The sequence below is a fragment of the Cherax quadricarinatus genome, chromosome 49, assembly GCF_038502225.1.
Source record: "Cherax quadricarinatus isolate ZL_2023a chromosome 49, ASM3850222v1, whole genome shotgun sequence".
NCBI lineage: Eukaryota > Metazoa > Arthropoda > Malacostraca > Decapoda > Parastacidae > Cherax > Cherax quadricarinatus.
The window spans coordinates 4026971-4048085 of record NC_091340.1 but is presented as its reverse complement, the minus strand read 5'-3'; the positions used below and the strand labels follow the sequence as shown (position 1 = coordinate 4048085).

General features: G+C 37.7%; 1 protein-coding gene across 10 annotated transcripts in view; it reads right to left on the bottom strand.

Annotated features, from left to right (window-relative positions):
- Positions 1-21115, bottom strand: part of zip (myosin heavy chain 10) — a 295638-nt gene that overhangs the window by 26209 nt on the left and 248314 nt on the right. For all 10 annotated transcript variants that reach the window (XM_053788409.2, XM_053788413.2, XM_053788410.2 and 7 more), the window contains 9 exons: positions 15190-15282; positions 14755-14917; positions 14258-14401; positions 12703-12809; positions 12463-12570; positions 11950-12110; positions 10592-10754; positions 6920-7199; positions 281-503 (listed from right to left, as the gene is read on the bottom strand). In XM_053788409.2, the coding sequence (XP_053644384.1) occupies positions 281-503; positions 6920-7199; positions 10592-10754; positions 11950-12110; positions 12463-12570; positions 12703-12809; positions 14258-14401; positions 14755-14917; positions 15190-15282 (1442 nt within the window). The remainder of the gene's footprint in view (positions 1-280; positions 504-6919; positions 7200-10591; positions 10755-11949; positions 12111-12462; positions 12571-12702; positions 12810-14257; positions 14402-14754; positions 14918-15189; positions 15283-21115) is intronic.

Sequence of the window (21115 nt, the reverse complement as noted above, 5' to 3'; positions counted from 1 at the left end):
ATTTCCAACATTGTCAAACAAGTATCATGAAAATATCAAATAAAAATGTTTAGCAGAAACTAACATATATGCTTATAATGACAATAAGGAAATGTTTAACCCTGAGTAGCTTCTACAGTTAGAACTGAAGAAGCCACTTGTTAAATTTAAATTTATTGATCTGTGCATACATGTATCATTCCAGTTCTTGTTAATATTACCATACCAATTCAACTTTGAAATACCTAGGTTTAAAATAAAAATTATTTATATAAATTCTTTTTTTTTTTTAAATTCTTACCTCAGCTGATCAAGCACAAGACCTGCATCAATTTTGCCAGCTCGCTTGTCATGATTTGGGATTATGCATCGCACGAAGTTGGGGTTGGTGTTTCTCAGAGTCATCATGAGCTTGGTCAACTGCTCCTTGTACAGCTGGCTTACTGTGCGGAACATTCCTTTCCTAGTACGAGCACCAAACTGGCTGTCGCCCATCGCCTGTTGGGCCATTCCAACAATCTCGGCTGCAAATATTTTGTAGGGTGGTCAGAGTAGCTGAAACATCTCTTATCACAAGAGCAGCTATGAAGAAATTACTGGATAGAACCAAATAAATTTTGGAATTCTCCTTTGTAATATGCCTTTAAATACTGTACTACAGATACATTTTTTCCCTAATGTCTGGAACATTAAAAAATTACCAATTTTGAGAAAATTAACAATGGCTGCCAATGTTTGAAACTGTCTTTCTTACAAATACGCAGGCTTCCGGATTTTCAAATTTGTATTATCCAACATTTTCAGTATGGGCAATCAACATTATATTAAATTACCCACTGTCTTTTTGGATCAAATAGCTATCTATTCTGGTCATTATTTTTTATAAATAGCAATATTAAGCAGATTAGTGCAATATAGTACAGAAATATGGTTTTGTGTGCAAGGGGCTTGGACATATAGCAGCTATGTGTGAGTATGTTAGATAGGACTGAATGGAGATAATTGGTTTTTGGGACTTGATGACCTGTTGGAGTGTGAGCAAGATAATATTTTGTGAAGGGATTCAGGGAAAATAAAATAAAAGGTTGATGGGTAGGCCCACGATGTACGTTTATAGAGGGGCAACTGATATATCGGATCATTATTTAGTTGTAGCTACAGTTAGAGTAAGAGGTAGATGGGAAAAGAGGAAGGTGGCAACAAAAAGTAAGAGGGAGGTGAAAGTGTATAAACTAAGGGAAGAGGAAGTTCGGGTGAGATATAAGCGACTATTGGCAGAAAGGTGGGCTAGTGCAAAGATGAGTTGTGGGTGGGTGGGGGGGGGGGGGTTGAAGAGGGTTGGAATAGTTTTAAAAATGCAGTATTAGAATGTGGGGCAGAAGTTTGTGGTTATAGGAGGGTGGGGGCAGGAGGAAAGAGGAGTGATTGGTGGAATGATAAAGTAAAGGGTGTGATAAAAGAGAAAAAGGTAGCTTATGAGAGGTTTTTACAAAGCAGAAGTGTTATAAGAAGAGCAGAGTATATGGAGAGTAAAAGAAAGGTGAAGAGAGTGCAAAAGGAGAGCAGATGATAGAGTGGGAGAGGCACTCAAGAAATTTTAATGAAAATAAGACAAAATTTTGGAGTTAAACAAGTTAAGAAAGCCTAGGGAAGTATGGATTTGTCAGTTTAAAACAGAGTAGGGGAGTTAGTAGATGGGAAGATGGAGGTATTAGGTAGATGGTGAAAATACTTTGAGGAACTTTTAAATGTTAAGGAAGAAAGAGAGGCGGTAATTTCATGCACTGGTCAGGGAGGTATACCATCTTTTAGGAGTGAAGAAGAGCAGAATGTAAGTGTGGGGGAGGTACGTGAGGCATTACGTAGAATGAAAGGGGGTAAAGCAGCTGGAACTGATGGGATCATGACAGAAATGTTAAAAGCAGGGGGATATAGTGTTGGAGTGGTTGGTACTTTTGTTTAATAAATGTATGAAAGAGGGGAAGGTACCTAGGGATTGGTGGAGAGCATGTATAGTCCCTTTACATAAAGGGAAAGGGGACAAATGAGACTGTAAAAATTATAGAGGAATAAGTTTACTGAGTATACCAGGAAAAGTGTATGGTAGGGTTATAATTGAAAGAATTAGAGGTAAGACAGAATGTAGGATTGCGGATGAGCAAGGAGGTTTCAGAGTGGGTAGGGGATGTGTAGATCAAGTGTTTACATTGAAGCATATATGTGAACAGTATTTAGATAAAGGTAGGGAAGTTTTTATTGCATTTATGGATTTAGAAAAGGCATATGATAGAGTGGATAGAGGAGCAATGTGGCAGATGTTGCAAGTATATGGAATAGGTGGTAAGTTATTAAATGCTGTAAAGAGTTTTTATGAGGATAGTCAGGCTCAGGTTAGAGTGTGTAGAAGAGGGAGACTACTTCCCGGTAAAAGTAGGTCTTAGACAGGGATGTGTAATGTCACCATGGTTGTTTAATATATTTATAGATGGGGTTATAAAGGAAGTAAATGCTAGGGTGTTCGGGAGAGGGGTGGGATTAAATTATGGGGAATCAAATTCAAAATGGGAATTGACAGTTACTTTTTGCTGATGATACTGTGCTTATGGGAGATTCTAAAGAAAAATTGCAAAGGTTAGTGGATGAGTTTGGGAATGTGTGTAAAGGTAGAAAGTTGAAAGTGAACATAGAAAAGAGTAAGGTGATGAGGGTATCAAATGATTTAGATAAAGAAAAATTGGATATCAAATTAGGGAGGAGGAGTATGGAAGAAGTGAATGTTTTCAGATACTTGGGAGTTGATGTGTCGGCGGATGGATTTATGAAGGATGAAGTTAATCATACAATTGATGAGGAAAAAAAGGTGAGCGGTGCATTGAGGTATATGTGGAGCCAAAAAATGTTATCTATGGAGGCAAAGAAGGGAATGTATGAAAGTATAGTAGTACCAACACTCTTATATGGATGTGAAGCTTGGGTGGTAAATGCAGCAGCGAGGAGGCGGTTGGAGGCAGTGGAGATGTCCTGTTTAAGGGCATTGTGTGGTGTAAATATTATGCAGAAAATTCGGAGTGTGAAAATTAGGAAAAGGTGTGGAGTTAATAAAAGTATTAGTCAGAGGGCAGAAGAGGGGTTGTTGAGGTGGTTTGGTCATTTAGAGAGAATGGATCAAAGTAGAATGACATGGAAAGCATATAAATCTATAGGGGAAGGAAGGCAAGGTAGGGGTCGTCCTCGAAAGGGTTGGAGAGAGGGAGTAAAGGAGGTTTTGTGGGCGAGGGGCTTGGACTTCCAGCAAGCGTGCGTGAGCGTGTTAGATAGGAGTGAATGGAGACGAATGGTACTTGGGACCTGACGATCTGTTGGAGTGTGAGCAGGGTAATATTTAGTGAAGGGATTCAGGGAAACTGGTTATTTTCATATAGTCGGACTCGAGTCCTGGAAATGGGAAGTACAATGCCTGCACTTTAAAGGAGGGGGTTTGGAATATTGGCAGTTTGGAGAGATATGTTGTGTATCTTTATATGTATATGCTTCTAAACTGTTGTATTCTGAGCACCTCTGCAAAAACAGTGATAATGTGTGAGTGTGGTGAAAGTGTTGAATGATGAAAGTATTTTTCTTTTTGGGGATTTTCTTTCTTTTTTGGGTCACCCTGCCTCGGTGGGAGACGGCTGACTTGTTGAAAAAAAAAAAAAAAAATTCAGGGAAACCAGTTAATTTTATATAGTAGGACTTGAGTACTGGAAATGGGAAGTATAATACCTGCTCTTGAAAGGAGGGGTTTGGAATACTGGCAGTGTGGAGGCATATGTTACATATCTTTATATATGTTTCTAAACTATTGTATCTGGGTGCCTCTGAAAAGACTGATTATGTATGAGTGACGTGAAACTGTTGAATGATTAGGAAAGTATGTTCTTTTTGGGGAGTTTTTCTTTTTTGGGTCACCCTGCCTCCGTGGGAGAGGCCGACTTGTTGGACAAAAAAAATAGTAGTACTAGGTAGTAGGTTGGTAGACAGCAATCATTCAAGGTCCTACCGTCCTACCATGAGTGTAAAAATGAAGCCTGTATTTGTTTTACATGATGGTAGGATTGCTGGTGTCTGTCTGTCTCATAAACATGCAAGATTTCAGGTATGTCTTGCTACTTCTACTTACACTTAGGTCACACTACACATGCATGTACAAACTTATAATTACATACACCCCTCTGGGTTTTCTTCTATTTTCTTTCTTGTTCTTGTTTATTTCCTCTTATCTCCATGGGGAAGTGGAACAGAATTCTTCCTCCATAAGCCATGCATGTTGTAAGAGGCGACTAAAATGCCGGGAGCAAGGGAGCTAGTAACCCCTTCTCCTGTATAAATTACAAAATTTAGAAAGAGAAACTTTCGTTTATCTTTTTGGGCCACCCTTCAAAGTTAATGTTGCAGTTTAAAAACTGTAGTGTAAAGCACCCTTCTGGCAAGACAGTGATGGAGTGAATGATGGTGAAAGTTTTTCTTTTTCGGGCCACCCTGCCTTGGTGGGAATCGGCCAGTGTTAATAAAATAAAAAAAATAAATCTGTCTCACATGTACACAGATATAGACAGATATCCTAGGTAGTAGGTTGGTAAACAGCAACCGCCCAGGGAGGTACTACCGTCCTGCCAAGCGAGTGTACAACGAAAACCTGTAATTGTTTTACATGATGGTAGGATTGCTGGTGTCTTTTGTCTGTCTCATAAACATGCAAGATTTCAGGTATGTCTTGCTACTTCTACTTGCACTTAGGTCACACTACACATACATGTACAAGCATATATATACACACCCCTCTGGGTATTCTTCTATTTTCTTTATAGTTCTTGTTTATTTCCTCTTATCTCCATGGGGAAGTGGAACAGAATTCTTCCTCCGTAAGCCATACGTGTTGTAAGAGGTGGCTAAAATGCCGGGAGCAAGGGGCTAGTAACCCCTTCTCCCATATAAATTACTAAATTTAAAAGAGAAACTTTCGTTTTTCTTTTTGGGCCACCCTGCCTTGGTGGGATACGGCCGGTGTATTGAAAGAAAGAAATAGACAGATATATAGACAGACAGCCAAAGCAAGCCAGCCGGCCAGCCTGCCGAATACATAAGAACATAAGAAAGAAGGAACACTGCAGCAGGCCTACTGGCCCATGCAAGGCAGATACACATCACACTCCCTCCCCCCGGCTTAGAAAAATGACCCACCAAGTCAGGTCACATCCATTGAAGGAAGGAGCATGACATCAGACCTAGTAGCACAAGCTAATCAGGTCCACCTCACACCCACCCACACTCACTCATGTATTTATCTAACCTATTTTTACTTTCCTCTTAAAATGGGAGCATTAATCCGACATGGCATCAGTGAATCCCTGGTGTTTGCCACGCTATTTGCTCTAGCTGGCGCTCAACTGAACTGGTGCTCCCATAAGGTACTAAGTGCTCCCAGATTTTTTTTAATAGTGTGCACACCGAGTGCACAGACCCATCCTTTCATGTCTAGGCGACTCAAGCCTATTGTGCCAAATTTGAAGGAATGAAAAATAAAACGCTGATCTACGTTTGGAGCGCTGTGAGTGCAAACGTTGATCTACATTTGGACAGTTTAAAGGTTAAGAAAACCTAGGGAAAGAGTGGATTTGTCAGTTAAAAACAGAGTAGGGGAGTTAGTTGATGTGGAGCTGGAGGTATTGGGTAGATGGCAGGAATATTTTGAGAAACTTTTAAATGTCAATGAAGAAAGGGAGGTGGTAATTTCATGCACTGGTCAGGGAGGTATAACATCTTTTAGATGTGAAGAAGAGCATTAAGTGGGTGGGGGGGAGGTGCGCGAGGCATTACGTAGAATGAAAGGGGGTAAAGCAGCTGTAACTGACGGGATCGTGACAGAAATGTTAAAAGCAGGGGAAGATATAGTGTTGGAGTGGTTGGTCTTTTTGTTTAGTAAATGTATGAAAGAGGGGAAGGTACCTAGGGATTATCAGAGAGCATGTATAGTTCCTTTATATAAAGGGAAGAGGGACAAGAGACTTAAAAATTATAGGGGAATAGGTTTACCGAGTATACCAAGAAAAGTGTACGGTAGGGTTATTATTGAAAGGATTAGAGGTAAGACAGTACGATTGCAGATGAGCGAAGAGGTTTTAGAGTGAGTGGGGGATGTGTAGATCAAGTGCTTACATTGAAACATGTATGTGAACAGTATTTAGATAAAGGTAGGGAAGTTTTCACTGCATCAACCCTCGTATTTTTGTACAATTTCCTTCTTCGATTCTATCGTATTATTATTATTATATTAATATTATTATTATTATTATTAGCAGTAGCAGAAATGTTTGATTCTTTGCTGTGTTCAAGAGTAAACACATGGTGTCACCTTCCAATACCTGTCTGAATAGCCATTCTAATATGCAGTCATGGATGGGTTGACATTATTTATACTGTAGTTTAATAGCAAATAATAAACAAACAAAACACTCACCACACAGTGGTGGGAGGGCTGGCTGCCAGTTGCAGGGGTCGGAGGGAGGGTAGTAAGGACTCGTGGCGGTAAACTTAAATATGATTTGGCAGCTGGGAATTTGGCGGTTGGGAATTCGCGAATGTGTGAAGCCCGCGAAAGTTGAAAACGCGAATGTTGAGGGAGACCTGTACTTATCATACCTTATTTATACATATGAAGTAAGCGGTTCATTAGAAGACAAGATAGGTTTGAAAGGCATTATTGAGCAGGGCAATGTGGGAACTTGTGATGCTCTATAACACTAGAGATTATACAAAGAAATATAAGTGAATAAACTTCCCCATAGCATTACAGGCTAATATACTGTGGAAGTCTGGATAATCAACTTACACAGAATTAACTTATTCACCTATTACTCTTAGCTCTAAGCCATTTTCACCAATACAAATGTTAAATGCTTACCATCTTTCCAGATCTGTACCATGAAGGGATCCTGAGAGGTCTGTAGCAGTGACACAATGTTCTCATTAAGGGGGTCCATGTTCTTCATGAGCCACTGATGGCCAGAATAGTCTACCTTGCCAGCATAATGGACGATGGCAAAGTCTGCTTTATCACGGAACTCGGACTTGCAAAACTTTGGGTGCACAGAATGGGAAGTGTTAAGTTTGTCTATGAAAGTTTTGTCTGTAGCTTTTGGGAACCAGCACTCTTCATCCAGCAAAGCCAAAATACCCATAGGCTGCAAAGAATTAAATTGTCATTTTTATTAATAATTTACAGTAAAACCTCTTATTAATGGATTTAGACAATTTCATATATTAAAAAAAAAAAAAAAAGTGAATAATTCCAGATTTTGTCCAAAGTGATAGTGTCTGATTGCCTTCTGAAGTATCAGACCAAGTCTGATAACTCCAACAACTGTGTTATGGACCTGTCAGCTTTCGTTGTTTCCCTCGAGTTATAGGCTGCCCATGCCAGTTTATTGTTTGTGATCACTTGTGCATACTTGTGTCATTCAGTCTCCAATTTTTCCTGGATTTAGAGTTTTGTGTGACCTTTATTAATATGTAGGTGCAGTTAACAACAGTTTCTAAAGCAAGTGCCGGTGTCAAGAGAAAATCTGTGGTTCTGTATTAAACAGAAAACTTGAACTAATAAACAAGGTCAAGTCTGGTATCTCAGTATCTACATTATTTTCACTAGTGGAGCTTTACAGCTCCTCTGATTCTCAATCATGGTAGTTTACACCTCATCTCTCCACCACAAAATGTTAAGTATTACTCTAAATTATGTACAGTACTATAAAATCTTTATACAGTACAGTACTGTAGTACTACAGGTCACAATATTCATATTCTTAAGCATGTGGTTATCTTCTGCACCAACAGACCACTTCCTCAGGAAACAACTAGACAATCGTGAAAATTATTTGGAAATTTTGGACAATCGGCAATATTGCACATCCCCTGCCCCCAATCAGTCCATTAATTAGAGGGTTCATTGTATTAGCGATTTCTAATATTGTAAAATATTATACAAATTTTCAACAAGATTTTTTTTTTTTTTTTTTTACCTAAACAGACATCTGCCAGGCAAGGGTGACTCAAACACACATTCACTATTCATTAAACTGGCAAACATATGCTAACTTCAGAATTCAGATTACCCTCTGACTACAACATCCTCCTGGCCCTCCTTCAGTGCAGGCACTGCCCTTCCCATCTCCAAGATTCAAAGCCAGTTAACCAGCTTCCCTGAGTCTCTTTATAAATGTTAATTTGCTCACACTCCAAGAGCACATACATTAAAAACCACTACTCTATTTACTCTTATGTAACACACTAGCTTACTGGATGCTCAAGCTCTTACAACTCAAAAGCCTGTCTTCTCCCTACCTTAACCATTCCTCGGGTGATCTCTGTCTCTCCTACATTTCACCCCATATTTATGTACCTTTTCCATCATCCTATCAATCGTCATTCTCTCTACATACCCAAATTACCTCAGCAACCCCTTGTCAGTCCTCTGTATTATACCCTTGGAGACTCAAAATCTTTTGATTTCTGCACTACAAAGTTTCTGTATGCTATTCATAATACACAATAGCATCTCTACTGCTTCTAGCTTTCTCGATGCAGTGCTCAAAACCCATTATACTCTGGTACATTCCTTTTTTTGCTTCTATAGATAAACTTTTCTTTTCACAGATGTCTCAACACTACCCTCCCCCCTTCCCAACTACTCCAATTCAATGGCTCACCTTGACTTTCAGAGACTTCTATTTGCATGTCTACTCCCAAATATATAAATATATCAACTTCCATACTGGCAAGTGACAAGTTAAGAGGCAGGGCTAGAAGCTAGGACTCAACCTCTGCAACCACATATAAGAGATAGACAAGAACAATGTTCTTTCGCCCTGCTCCATGCATGGAAACTCCCCACCCTTCATTAACATTCAATAACTCATCAAAACATCCTCTCAATCTTTCCAGTGACTATACTTCCATCTACTGTAACATCTTCCCTTCATTTTTAACTGCCAAATCCATTTGTTTTTGGACTTTCTTACCTTACTGATCTATCCAAAACAGCGTTTTGTTCACAGCAAAATATATTAATATAAAGACACCGATTCTCTCATTGGCCTTTTCTTTTTTCTCAACAAGTCGGCTATCTCCCACCGAGGTAGGGTGACCCAAAAAGAAAATCCCCAAGAATAAAATACTTTCATCATTCGAAAAGGTTGGAGGGGGAGGGTAAAGGAGGTTTTGTGGGCGAAGGGCTTGGACTTCCAGCAAGCATGCGCGAGTGTGTTAGATAGGAGTGAATGGAGATGAATGGTATTTGGAACCTGACGAGCTGTTGGAGTGTGAGCAGGGCAATATTTAGTGAAGGGATTCAGGGAAACCGGTTATTTTTATATAGCCAGATTTGAGTCCTGAAAATGGGAAGTACAATGCCTGCACTTTAAAGGAGGGGTTTGGGATATTGGCAGTTTGGAGGGATATGTTGTGTATCTTTATACATATATGCTTCTAAACTGTTGTATTCTGAGCACCTCTGCAAAAACAGTGATTATGTGTGAGGTGAAAGTGTTGAATGATGATGAAAGTATTTTCTTTTTTGGGGATTTTCTTTCTTTTTGGGTCACCCTGCCTCGGTGGGAGAAGGCTGACTTAAAAAAAAAAAAAAATATGCTTCAATGTAAACACTTGATCTACACCCCCCTACCCACTCAAACCCCCTTGCTCATCCACAATCCTACATTCTGTCTTGCACTTTTCCTGGTATACTCAGTAAACTTATTCCTCTAATTTTTACGATCTCTTTTGTCCCCTTTTCCTTTATATAAAGGAACTATACATGCTCTCTGCCAATCCCTAGGTACCTTTACCTCTTCCAAACATTTATTAAAAAAAAATACCAACCACTCCAACACTATATCCCCCCTGCTTTTAACATTTCTGTCATGATCAAGTCAGTTAATGCTGCTTTACCCCCTTTCATTCTAAGTAATGCCTCACACACCTCCCCCACACTCACATCCTGTTTTTCTTCACTCCTAAAAGATTGTATACCTCCCTGACCAGTGCATGAAATTACTGCTTCCCTTTCTTCGGTGACATTTAAAAGCTCCTCAAAATATTCCCGCCATCTATCCAGTACCTCCATCTCCCCCATCTACTAACTCCCCTACTCTGTTTTTTAACTGACAAGTCCATTCGTTCACTAGGCTTTCTTGTTTATCTCACTCCAAACTTTTTTTCTTATTTTCATCAAAATTTCTTGACAGTACCTCTCCCACTATCATCCGCTCTCCTTTTGCACTCTCTCACCACTCTCTTCACCTTTCTTTTACTCTCCATATACTCTGCTCTTCTTACAACACTTCTGCTTGGTAAAAACCTCTCATAAGCTACCTTTTTCTCTTTTATCACACCCTTTACTTCATCATTCCACCAATCATTCCTCTTGTACACAATATATACTCGTGGAAGCAGAGACAACACCACCCAGTTATTGGTACTTTAAAAGCTGAAAAAATATAATGTTTCAACATAATCCATATTTTTTTTTAAATATTTAGTGAACAGCTATATGTAAGTAGTTCTTGCAACCAAAACTAACCTTCTCAATGAGGTCAATTGTGGGCTGAAGATCTAGACCAAAATCAATGAACTTCCACTCAATTCCTTCACGCTGATACTCCTCTTGCTCAAGAATGAACATTGTGTGATTGAACAACTGCTGTAACTTTTCATTTGTGTAGTTAATGCAGAGCTGCTCAAAGCTGTCAATTTAAAATACAATATAAGAACTAGAGAATACATTAGTCAATTTAATTTTACTTATAAAATTGTTAATACAAGCTGCCTACCATAGCCTTCATTATGCTACTCACCTACAATTATAGCCTCTATTTTAAACTTATAAAATGAGGCATGGCAATGCAGCAAATATTTACTCAGGAAAAACAATTGAGGGTCTGCAAACCAGAATCCAAGTAGTAAAAAAAAAAAAAAAAAAGAACTCTTTGTATGTTTACCTATTTGTAGAAAATTCATGGCTGGTCTGTATTGTGTATGCTTGCATGCTTAATAGGTCACACGTGCCACAGTTGTTAGAACCGAGTTATGCTCATGGTGTCAAATATTCAGTATTTAGAAGAAGTTACAAGTTCCAGGGGTTCCATCAAATGTCTTGTCATTGACTCCATTCTGGTGATTATCACTATAGTATTTGAAAATATGTTTTCTACTATACTTTTGGCAGCACTTCTTAGTTTTATGGTTGTGACCTCTTTTCTCTACTGAGAATTTTAAAATCTTCACCTGTTTTCTCTTACCTTTCATCATCGTGTACGTCGAGAGAAGCATCAATTTACATTGCCAGGCTTCAAATACTGCTATATTTGATAAGACAACTTTTAAAAGAGGTGCCAGTTTCATTTCAACCACTTTATAAAGAATGGGTCACACATTTCAAATTAAAATAAAGCTTAAATTCTCCAGCTACATTCACCCCCAAGAAGTGAAAGATATCACTGCACTACACATACAGGAGATAGAACCTGGGGAAATGGGAGGCAATCAGGTTTAATTAATTGGATCAAGAGCCCCTCAGCAGCATCAAGGCAACTTTTTTGAGGAATAAGGAGGTGTATGGTGTTCCTTGGCAGATCTCAACCATAGAGCAGTTTTCTGAGAGGTAGATATGATGGTTTATTCTGACATTTTCTTATAAAACTTTCATTTTTAATGAAGATTTTTCACCACCTACAGCAGGCAGAACAAGTATGTTATCAAAAACAATACTTTTTTCTTCACAAACATTAGATGAAAACCAGAATGGGATCCAATGACAGCTAAGTGCCAAAACCACTAGAAATTTAAAAAAAAAAATTAAATCCCAAATTATACACTCAAGATGGGATATTACATCCTTTTAATTGTTAAAGAAAAATACAGAAGCAGCATTTTACCAACCTGTTCATGGCAAAGATCTCAAAACCTGCAATATCAAGGATACCAATGAAAGAGGCACCTTGACGCTTTGTGCGATCCAATGAGCGGTTGATACGCATCACAATCCATTTGAACAAGCGTTCATAGAGTGCCTTAGCAATTGCTTCCACTGCAAACTCACACTGAAAAAATGTAACCATTAGTTTCCCTACATTACAAATAATGACAAACACTATACGTATATATAGGGCTAAGCATCATCCCATGTTCTGAGTACTAAAATATCTTAAAATACATCTGGTATCTTGAATGAGAGACAGAAAGAGAAAAAAAGACAGAAATAAAGAAGTATTAACTGGCAGTGTGTCATTCTTCATGAACTTCAACATGCTGGAAAATGCAAAGTTACGATCACATTTTATTTTTCCTTGACTTATTCTTACTTGCCTTATCAAACACAAGGAAAGGATGTTATCAGGACCACTACAAGTTTTATTTTAAAAAACAAGCAATGGAGAAAAGAGGAAAACTTACCTGTTCTTTGTTTTGTGCCTTTGTGACTGTCTCACGACCCACTTTGATGCGTGGCTTCAAGAACCCTCTCACCAGGTCAGTCACATTTAGTCCCAACAAGTGGGCAACCTGAAAAAAAATTATTCCTCTAAGATTAATGAAAAAGTGAGTGTATATCAAAAACACATTAACTGCTGAAACCAATAATACATATGAAGATTTTACATAATCTTGTGGGAAATGCATACACTTAATACATACCTGCTGAGCAACAGTGTTGTCTGGAAGGGTAGCCTGGTCAGAGTTACGTTCTTGCTTGAATTGCATGTTGCCAAACATCAGCACAGCAGACACAGTTCTGAAGACAGCTGTAAAGAGACAATTTATTATTAACAGCACAGTTTCATGGTCAAGGTTTAAGTCATGCAGTAACAACTGTGAATGGTCATTACCACCATGAAGATAAAATACTCTTATCCAATACCTCTTCTAAAATCCATACAGCTGACAAAGGTCAAAGTGCTTCATAAACATACAAGCAATAAAAGAAAAAACTGAAATGGTAGAGTATCTTTTCCTGAAAGCAATGACACCAAAAATACAGAATTTGATGGAAAACTTCCAGAATTACATAGGTGCAAAGTTACAAGTTTGAGAGCAATTTATGCAGCGGCAAATTTGCCAAATTAGTGTCTTATTTTAAGTAAATTCCACCTCTATTTGACCAAATTCTTAGCCATTTCGCTAATATGTCTTTCGGTTGTATTGACTGAAGATAAGAAACTGCCCACTCAACTACTGAAACTACCCTATAAAGTGCACAGAAGTTGGTATAATTTGAAATTTACAAAAATTTAAAAAAAATATCACCTTAAAAATAGTGGAAAATAAACAAGGCAAACATTCCTGGCACTAAAACATTTCCTCTATTAAATTTATCACGTCCCCAGGGCTCACCTATATTACACTTCCCAACCATTTTAAATTCATAATCACACAAATATTGGTATTCCGATATCTTCAGAAACCAGGCTACAGGGTGGGCAATATCATTTACACAGACTGACTACAGGTATAACACCTGGGTTATGATTTTTGCCTAGTTTCATCTCAGCAACTTGTGACATAATTTTGGCCGATTTTGAGGATTCTTCTATCTCTGCAGCCCAGCATGAGGTCAGATTTTCTTGAGGACTGCATAGTAAGTCTTGCTACTGCTGCTGCTAGTGACCTGTATACTGATATTTCTATTACAATATGGCTGATCACTTACCAGACAGTAACACAATTTTCTCTTAAGGCTTCTATATTTTTTTTTCAATGAACCGGCCATATCCCACCAAGGCAGGGTGACCCAAAACAAAAACTTTCACCATCATTCATACAATCACTGTCTTTGCAAAGGCATGCAGATATAACAGTTTAGATTTCACTCTAAACAGCAAATATCCCAAACTCCTCCATTAAAGTGCAGGCATTGTACTTCCCACCTCCAGGACTCAAGTCTGGCTAACCAATTTCCCTGAATCCTTTCACAAAATATTATCCTACTCACATTATAAAAGCTCATCAAAGCCCAAACACATTCATCTCCACTCACTCCTATCTAACATGCTCACACATACCTGCTGTTCTCATTTCTAACTATTAAACCAATCCCAATCATCTGGCAAATTTTGTTTTTAAATTCTTTAGATAAACAGCGCTTACAGGTGAACAAATATATGGTTTGATATACACAATTTTTACACTTCACTTGTGCTAGATGAGACTTCAGTGATATACCACTCTCCTAGTGTTAAGAAAGTATACTTACACTGGATATCTTCATTGTTCATGCCCATAATCTGCATAGCTTTAACTGTGGCTTGGAACTCTGCCACTTCATCCATCCCTGGCACCTGGATTTTTCCTCTGGTCAGGAAATTATAGTGCTTGGGATCTTCCAAAATGAAGTCTCCTATGGATGAAAGATTTTATGAGTATTAGGAAATAGTGAAATTAATGAGCTTATGGTTTAATTGTGGTTAGCTTCAGGATATCAAAGATACAGAGCAAAACGTGAGCACCAGATGACCAATGCTACACACTACTTCAATTACTTTTAAATATTTCATTTCTTTTAATACATGTACTGTACAGCATCGGTATTCTATAACAACATTCTGTAAACTTAAATGTTTAACTTGTTAGTGTAAAGCTTGCATCTTCAATAATTTGCTGAATGAGAATTCTTAGGCACTGAAGACTACAACAAACCCAACACAGTAAGAACTGGATAGTTCAGGTTTACTGCGCAAAACAAAAACATACTTTTTTGTTGTTGGTTAGCTCCTGCCAGCAACTGGTAGAAAATGTGGAATGTGCGTTCATCCTGTGTCTGACGAATAGCACGAGACTTTTCCAATAGGTAGGTTTCAATATTGGCACCAGCAATGTAACCAGAATTGTCAAAGTTGATGCGGATGAATTTTCCCTGCAATTTTTAAAATAATGAGTGCTTAATCAAGGTGTTTATAATTACATGGTTCTAATATAGTAATATGTAGTAGTGATGTTCTCTGAGCACTTCAATAATAAAAAATAACATCACACACACACAGAATAAACAGACAATAAAAGCAACACTTAACACAAATAAATGCTCTCAAGTTAAAATAACCAACATAAATTAAAAATGTAGTTCCAGAATGAAACTCAGCAGATAGTCTGATAATGTTCACCACAATTTAATAAAAAAGAACTCACGAATCGTGAAGAGTTGTCGTTCTTGACAGTCTTGGCATTACCAAAGGCTTCAAGAATGGGGTTAGCCTGCAAAAGTTGTGCTTCTAGCTCTCCCTGAAAAACAAATCTTCATCAGTTCAAAAGTTTAAATTTTTCATAAAATGTAGACTACTGTCATGCAAGTATCACAGATGAAAATATAACTAACTTGAAAATGATCATTATAATTTGGCAGAATACAAATTGTATCACAGCACTGTCAAGCAAACAAACATAAGCTTCTGCCATTAGCAGTTTACAATAAAACATCAAAACTTACCTCCAATAAGCTATGCTTTCAATCTAAATATATACCTTTGTGCAATAAAACTAACTAGTATTATGTTAGACAAACTGACACTGCATTATTTTCAAATTATGTAAAATTAAAACAAACATTAAAAAAAAAACACATTTTTAAGCCCATCAGAAATATATTAAAATCTGTTGAATAACAGCAGCTGAAAGTCACTCACAGAAATAAGACTTCTTCTATTACCTCTGGTATCATTAAAATTACAGTAGTGCATTAGGGAAAAAGAGATTAATACACAACAGTTGTTCAGTAGATTACAAGACCAAAACTTCAATATATTACCAAAGCTACATTAAAGCTACACTAGTCAGTAATAACTTCCCAAAATATAAAATTAACCGACGTGTTTGTACTGCAAATAATGTGTTATCCTGCTAGACAAACAGTATGACTGATTCATAGAACATGCATTGTTCAACACTGGCTTGTGCATATAAACCCAACTAAAATGGGTGCCATCAATTGTTAGCTCTAAGTTTCTGATGACCAGAAACCACTTTTTCTTAAGGCTATAGGAATGTTAAGAATGGAGAACAGAAGGATTGTGCTAGGATAGAGCAGTAAAAAGAGATATGGCTAAACAAGAAGAGATAGGCAAGACACCTTAAATGACCTAACTATTTTTTCTTAAGAGTTCTTTGTCAGAGTGATGAGTTTTACATTAATTTCCTGCGACTCTTCTAGTGTGAACTTTTTTTTCTAGAAGTATTTCCACAAGGTAGTTATGTGCCAAGAGTGTACATAACACAAGTCACCAGTTTTGTATCTACCAATGAGTTATCAAATTTGTTTATATCATTGCCTTACAAATTACATAAATTAAGATCACTGGCAAGAAATCTATTTTATGAGCATTAAACAAATATAGAGCCATAAAAAGAAGTATAAATACAAGCATGAAATACGTGACTATTAATGCTAAGTATGTGCTTTTATAATCTGATCTGGAACCAATATGGCGTACCCGTACACACTTCAGCTGCACTAAGACTTGGCGGTAAATATCATTACTAATATAATACAACGATACTTAGTGCAGAGAATTTTTTTTTTATTTTAAGTATTTTGCTCTATATAGTTCCAATACTAATATTACTATTAATGATGCTGGAACCATTACTACTATTACTACTGGTAATACTTTGATATTTACTCAGAATGCAGATCAATCATTACACCATGTACATAATATATATACATTATGTACAAAGATAATCATATTAAAATGCTGCATATTATTACAAATTGGTAGTTTCAGCACTGACTCCTTCAGTGCCTCTTGCTGAGGAATGAAAGGAAGGAATTAATGAAGAAAACAAGTGTTAAAAACTTGATGTGAAGAACAGTTCTCCCACACCGCGGTATTTTGCTCACACTACCATAGTCTATCACAACAATAATACTCCATATATTTGTTGGAATCTACTGCCAACTCCTTAAACATCAGTACACACTACTTGCATATCTAAGCCACATTACTACCGTACTGCTCAGGTAAAGTGGAAACATTAATCCAACATTAAACAAGTGCATTAATAGATGCACACAGGAATGAGGTTGTAGTGAAGAAGCAGGTTGGGTTATTGCATGGTGAGGAAAGGAGGGAGGGAGGGCTGGTAATGTGTGAGGGCAAGGGTAACATTAGTGGTGAGTGTGGGGAGTGCTGTTGGTGGTGAGTGGGGGATGAACTAAATGAATAGGGTGGTGGTGGGTGTGGTGAAGTACAAGGTAACAATGATGGTGGTAGTGGGAATGTGGTAGCGGCAAGTGTAGTGTAAAAATGTTTCATGAAAATTCTCAACTTGTTCTAAGGCAGAACATTAATTTTACCAATATCCCTTAATTTAAGCCAATTTATCAACAATTTATCAAAGTTAATGAATCATGTGTAAAATATTCTGATGGTTTAAAAGAAACTGGGAGCCATGTAGAAGCCCCATTTTAAATCATACACCCCAAATGCAAGAATAAAACAATGTTCTAGCTTAGCAGCAACATAACTTTTTATAAGATTTTAAATTATGGTAGAAATTAACTTTTTTCAGGAGAATTGGTTGCACCTCCAATCTACTTCTATAGGGAAAACACCTTTAAATGGATTCAGAAATAAAGAGATTCGCTAATTATTTTAGGTAAAACGGAAACAGTGTAATGTTGCCTTGTCCAAAAAAATAGCAATGAGCAACAGAGAATTTTTAAAACAAGGAATGCAGTGTCAAGGATTGTACATTTCAAGGCAATAGTGTGCCTTCAAATAGACATTTTTTATTCTTTTCTCTTAAGGCAGGCGAGTTAAGCGAATATATAAAGGTATTTAACTATCGACATAGAACATGAATATTTTAATATGTGACCTGACTATTTGGCCAAGTATTTTGGGAAGGGCAGAGATTTCCAAGAAGTTAGGATGTTGGTTAGTGCAATTAGGTTATGGCACGGTAGACTAGGCTAAGATAGATTTAGATTAGGTTAGGTATGGATGCTGGTTAGGTTAGATGTGTGCCATTTTTACCTGTTCTGTTTTTAACTTTATATTTCTTACTTGGCCAAAACATCCATTGGCCAAAATAATGTCCTATGACTATTTAAATTACTGGTATGACCGTGTATCACTGATGGTACTCCTCATATTTGTTTGTATTTTAATAAATACAAGCAAATATGAGAAATATCGGTGCAAGGAGGTTTTGGAAGGAACCTGACTGACCAAGCAGTCAACTATGTGTGGTCACAATGTAGGTGGTCACTAAGTGTGCCCAAGCCTTCCCCTGTGACCTAACAGGTCACAGGTGTAGTGATTCTAGTTTTGAATTTAGGGTGGGCTGGGGATTTGTCAATGGTAGAGGTGAGGGTATGATGGGAAAGGGAGCTGGTGCAGGGGGTATACAGGTAAGGTGGTGCTGGTTGAGGGCAGTTGGAAGGAGAGGGGAAGGGGATAGTTAAAAATGATGGTGCTATGTTAATACAGAGTCAAGAGCAAAATATTAGCAGTTGTGTGTGTGAAGTCACAACCATCCACATGGTGCTACGTGTACCAACACAATGAGGTTACACAACATATGAGAATTACTTTAAACATGTGATATCAACGTTACCACAATTCTTCAACGCTAGTGCCTGCAAATTCCACCCTCACACAATACTCTACAGGTGGGCACAACTGGACATGCCAAGTGAACAGAGGGCCATGATTGTAACATACACACGAGCAGACAAGCGGTGGTTAGTAAGCAAACCGTTCCTTACCGCAATGTTCTGCACTTGCGTCAGCCAGAAACACAGCAGGAGCAGCAACAGCAGGAGGCAACAGCAGGAACAGTAGAGTTGAGAGAAAATACCTCATCAATTAGACAAATATTACCTTTAACAACCTTGGCTTGGTTAGCATTGAGCATCTTCATTTCCCCTGTAACTGCAGCTTAACATGCAGCTCAACCATTTAAATATCAAGAAAAGAAATTCAGGAATAAAAAATATAATTAAGATTGAGTTATTAAAAAGATCGTGAAATATTTTAATGTATTTTTTAAATAACTAGAACAAGGTTAAAGAGAGATACTGTATATATGTACACACACAAAGGAGTACGTATGAATACGTACAAAGTATACACACACACTAGAATGGTTAAAGTTCAATAACTTGTACATATTTACAAATCTTAAGTACCGACACTTGCAGCAAACTCTTCACTACAGTACTACAAGAAACAAAATATTTATCTACAATAAATGGAAAAATATGAGAGAATGCAGGGTAGAACTCTAAGAAACACACGGGTGACAAGGGTCTTGAGAAGGAATTCAGCACACGCTCTGCTTGAAACTACTAAGAAGCTACCTTCAAAGTATCACAGGGTCGCCCAAGTTGAGATTCAAAAATAGAGCCAATACCAAGCTACACCTCTCTAGCCCACTGTCTGAATTCCCTGCTACATTACTAACAGAAATGTGCAATGATGCAGCGTAAACCGAACTTGTTACCCCACACAGAAAGACGTACACCAAAACCGTGTACAAGACTGTCTTTACCACATAGATGAACTATTTATGAGGAAGCACTAAACTCTCGTGTGTCACCCCAAGAAATTGGAGGTAATAAGGTTTAGTCTGAGAAAGAGGTGCATAGCTCCAATTCCTTGAATCAAAGCCTCTCAATGGCATCAAAGTACCCACCTTGAAGGGTTGTTTCAATGTCAAATATAAAGAAAAATAGGCAGATTAATGAATCACAGGCACACATCAAAGGTATAGCAGCAAGAGATAAAATACCTGTGACAAGCTGTGAAAAACACAGTACAATGCAAACTTTATTGGTCTCCAATTTTCCATAGTACCTTTGTGCGTGTTGTTTGGAACTTGCCAGAGTTATGTTTCACTCACACTCGTTGCTACTCTACCTGGATTATATTTCAACATAAGATGCAATTACTTATAGCCTCAGATTTTATATTAGATAGTGTAGTGTTATAGGGTAATTATACCTAACTCTGGTTCATATTACGTAACAACCAAAGGGGAGTCGAATGATAGCTCTAGGCCTTTGGGGTTGCAATCAATATCAGGAGCATGCAATGTTGCAGAAATGGGTAAGATTCATTCAGGTGGAACATTTTTACACAAATGTTCCTCTGAACGAATCTGATAGGACTTTCTACTCATTTCTGCAACATTGCAAGCTTCTGATGGTGACCAATACAAAATGCCTAGAGCTATCATTGAATTCCCCCTGTGGTTGTTTTGCATCTTGCATCAATTGTTAGCAAATATTGCATACACATGTGCGTGCGCACACACACATACATGTACTATGTATATAAAAGGCTCGGTATTGTGCCTTTCTCTTTAAGTGTATACGACATACGCAGCTGTATGTACATGACAAACACAGCAGAGTGTATCCGATACATAAATTCAGCTCCACGTATACAACACGCTGTATACAAATACACTGACACCTCAGTGTATATACAGAGATGCACATTCCTCAGTATATGTATATACAGATACACCTTAATGTACATACAGATGTAGATACACTCATCAGTACCTACAGATGTACACTAGGCACATATACAAATACACACACTCACACCTCTGTATATTTACCCTTGGTATGAGAGAGTAAGTGGAGTGCTATATATGGATGATTTGCCATCAAAAAGCATACAAGTGTTGCAGTCACTCTTCGGCTCCTAGTAAGGTAAGCTGACTGACTGACTGCTTCACTCACTCGTATTTGCATGGGGCACACACTGCTAACTGTACCCACCAAAGAAATTATATAATTTATCCTATAACAAACACTAATTCCAACAATTTCAAATTAAAATTTTAATTACAAGTACGTCTCGCAAAACATAGATGCCATCAAGAGAAAAAAAAAAAAAAAAAGCAAAAAGTTGACAGTCGAAGTTTCCATACAGCATTAAAATGTCTTGTTTATAGCAAAGCATATACAGCTTCTCCTCACTTAATGATGGAGTTCCAATCTCAAGACCACGTTGGTAAACTAATTCGTCGCCAAGTGAGAAGCATACTATAATGGTAGTGGGTTCGTGTCAACCATCTTTGTTTTTATTTTAATGTCACC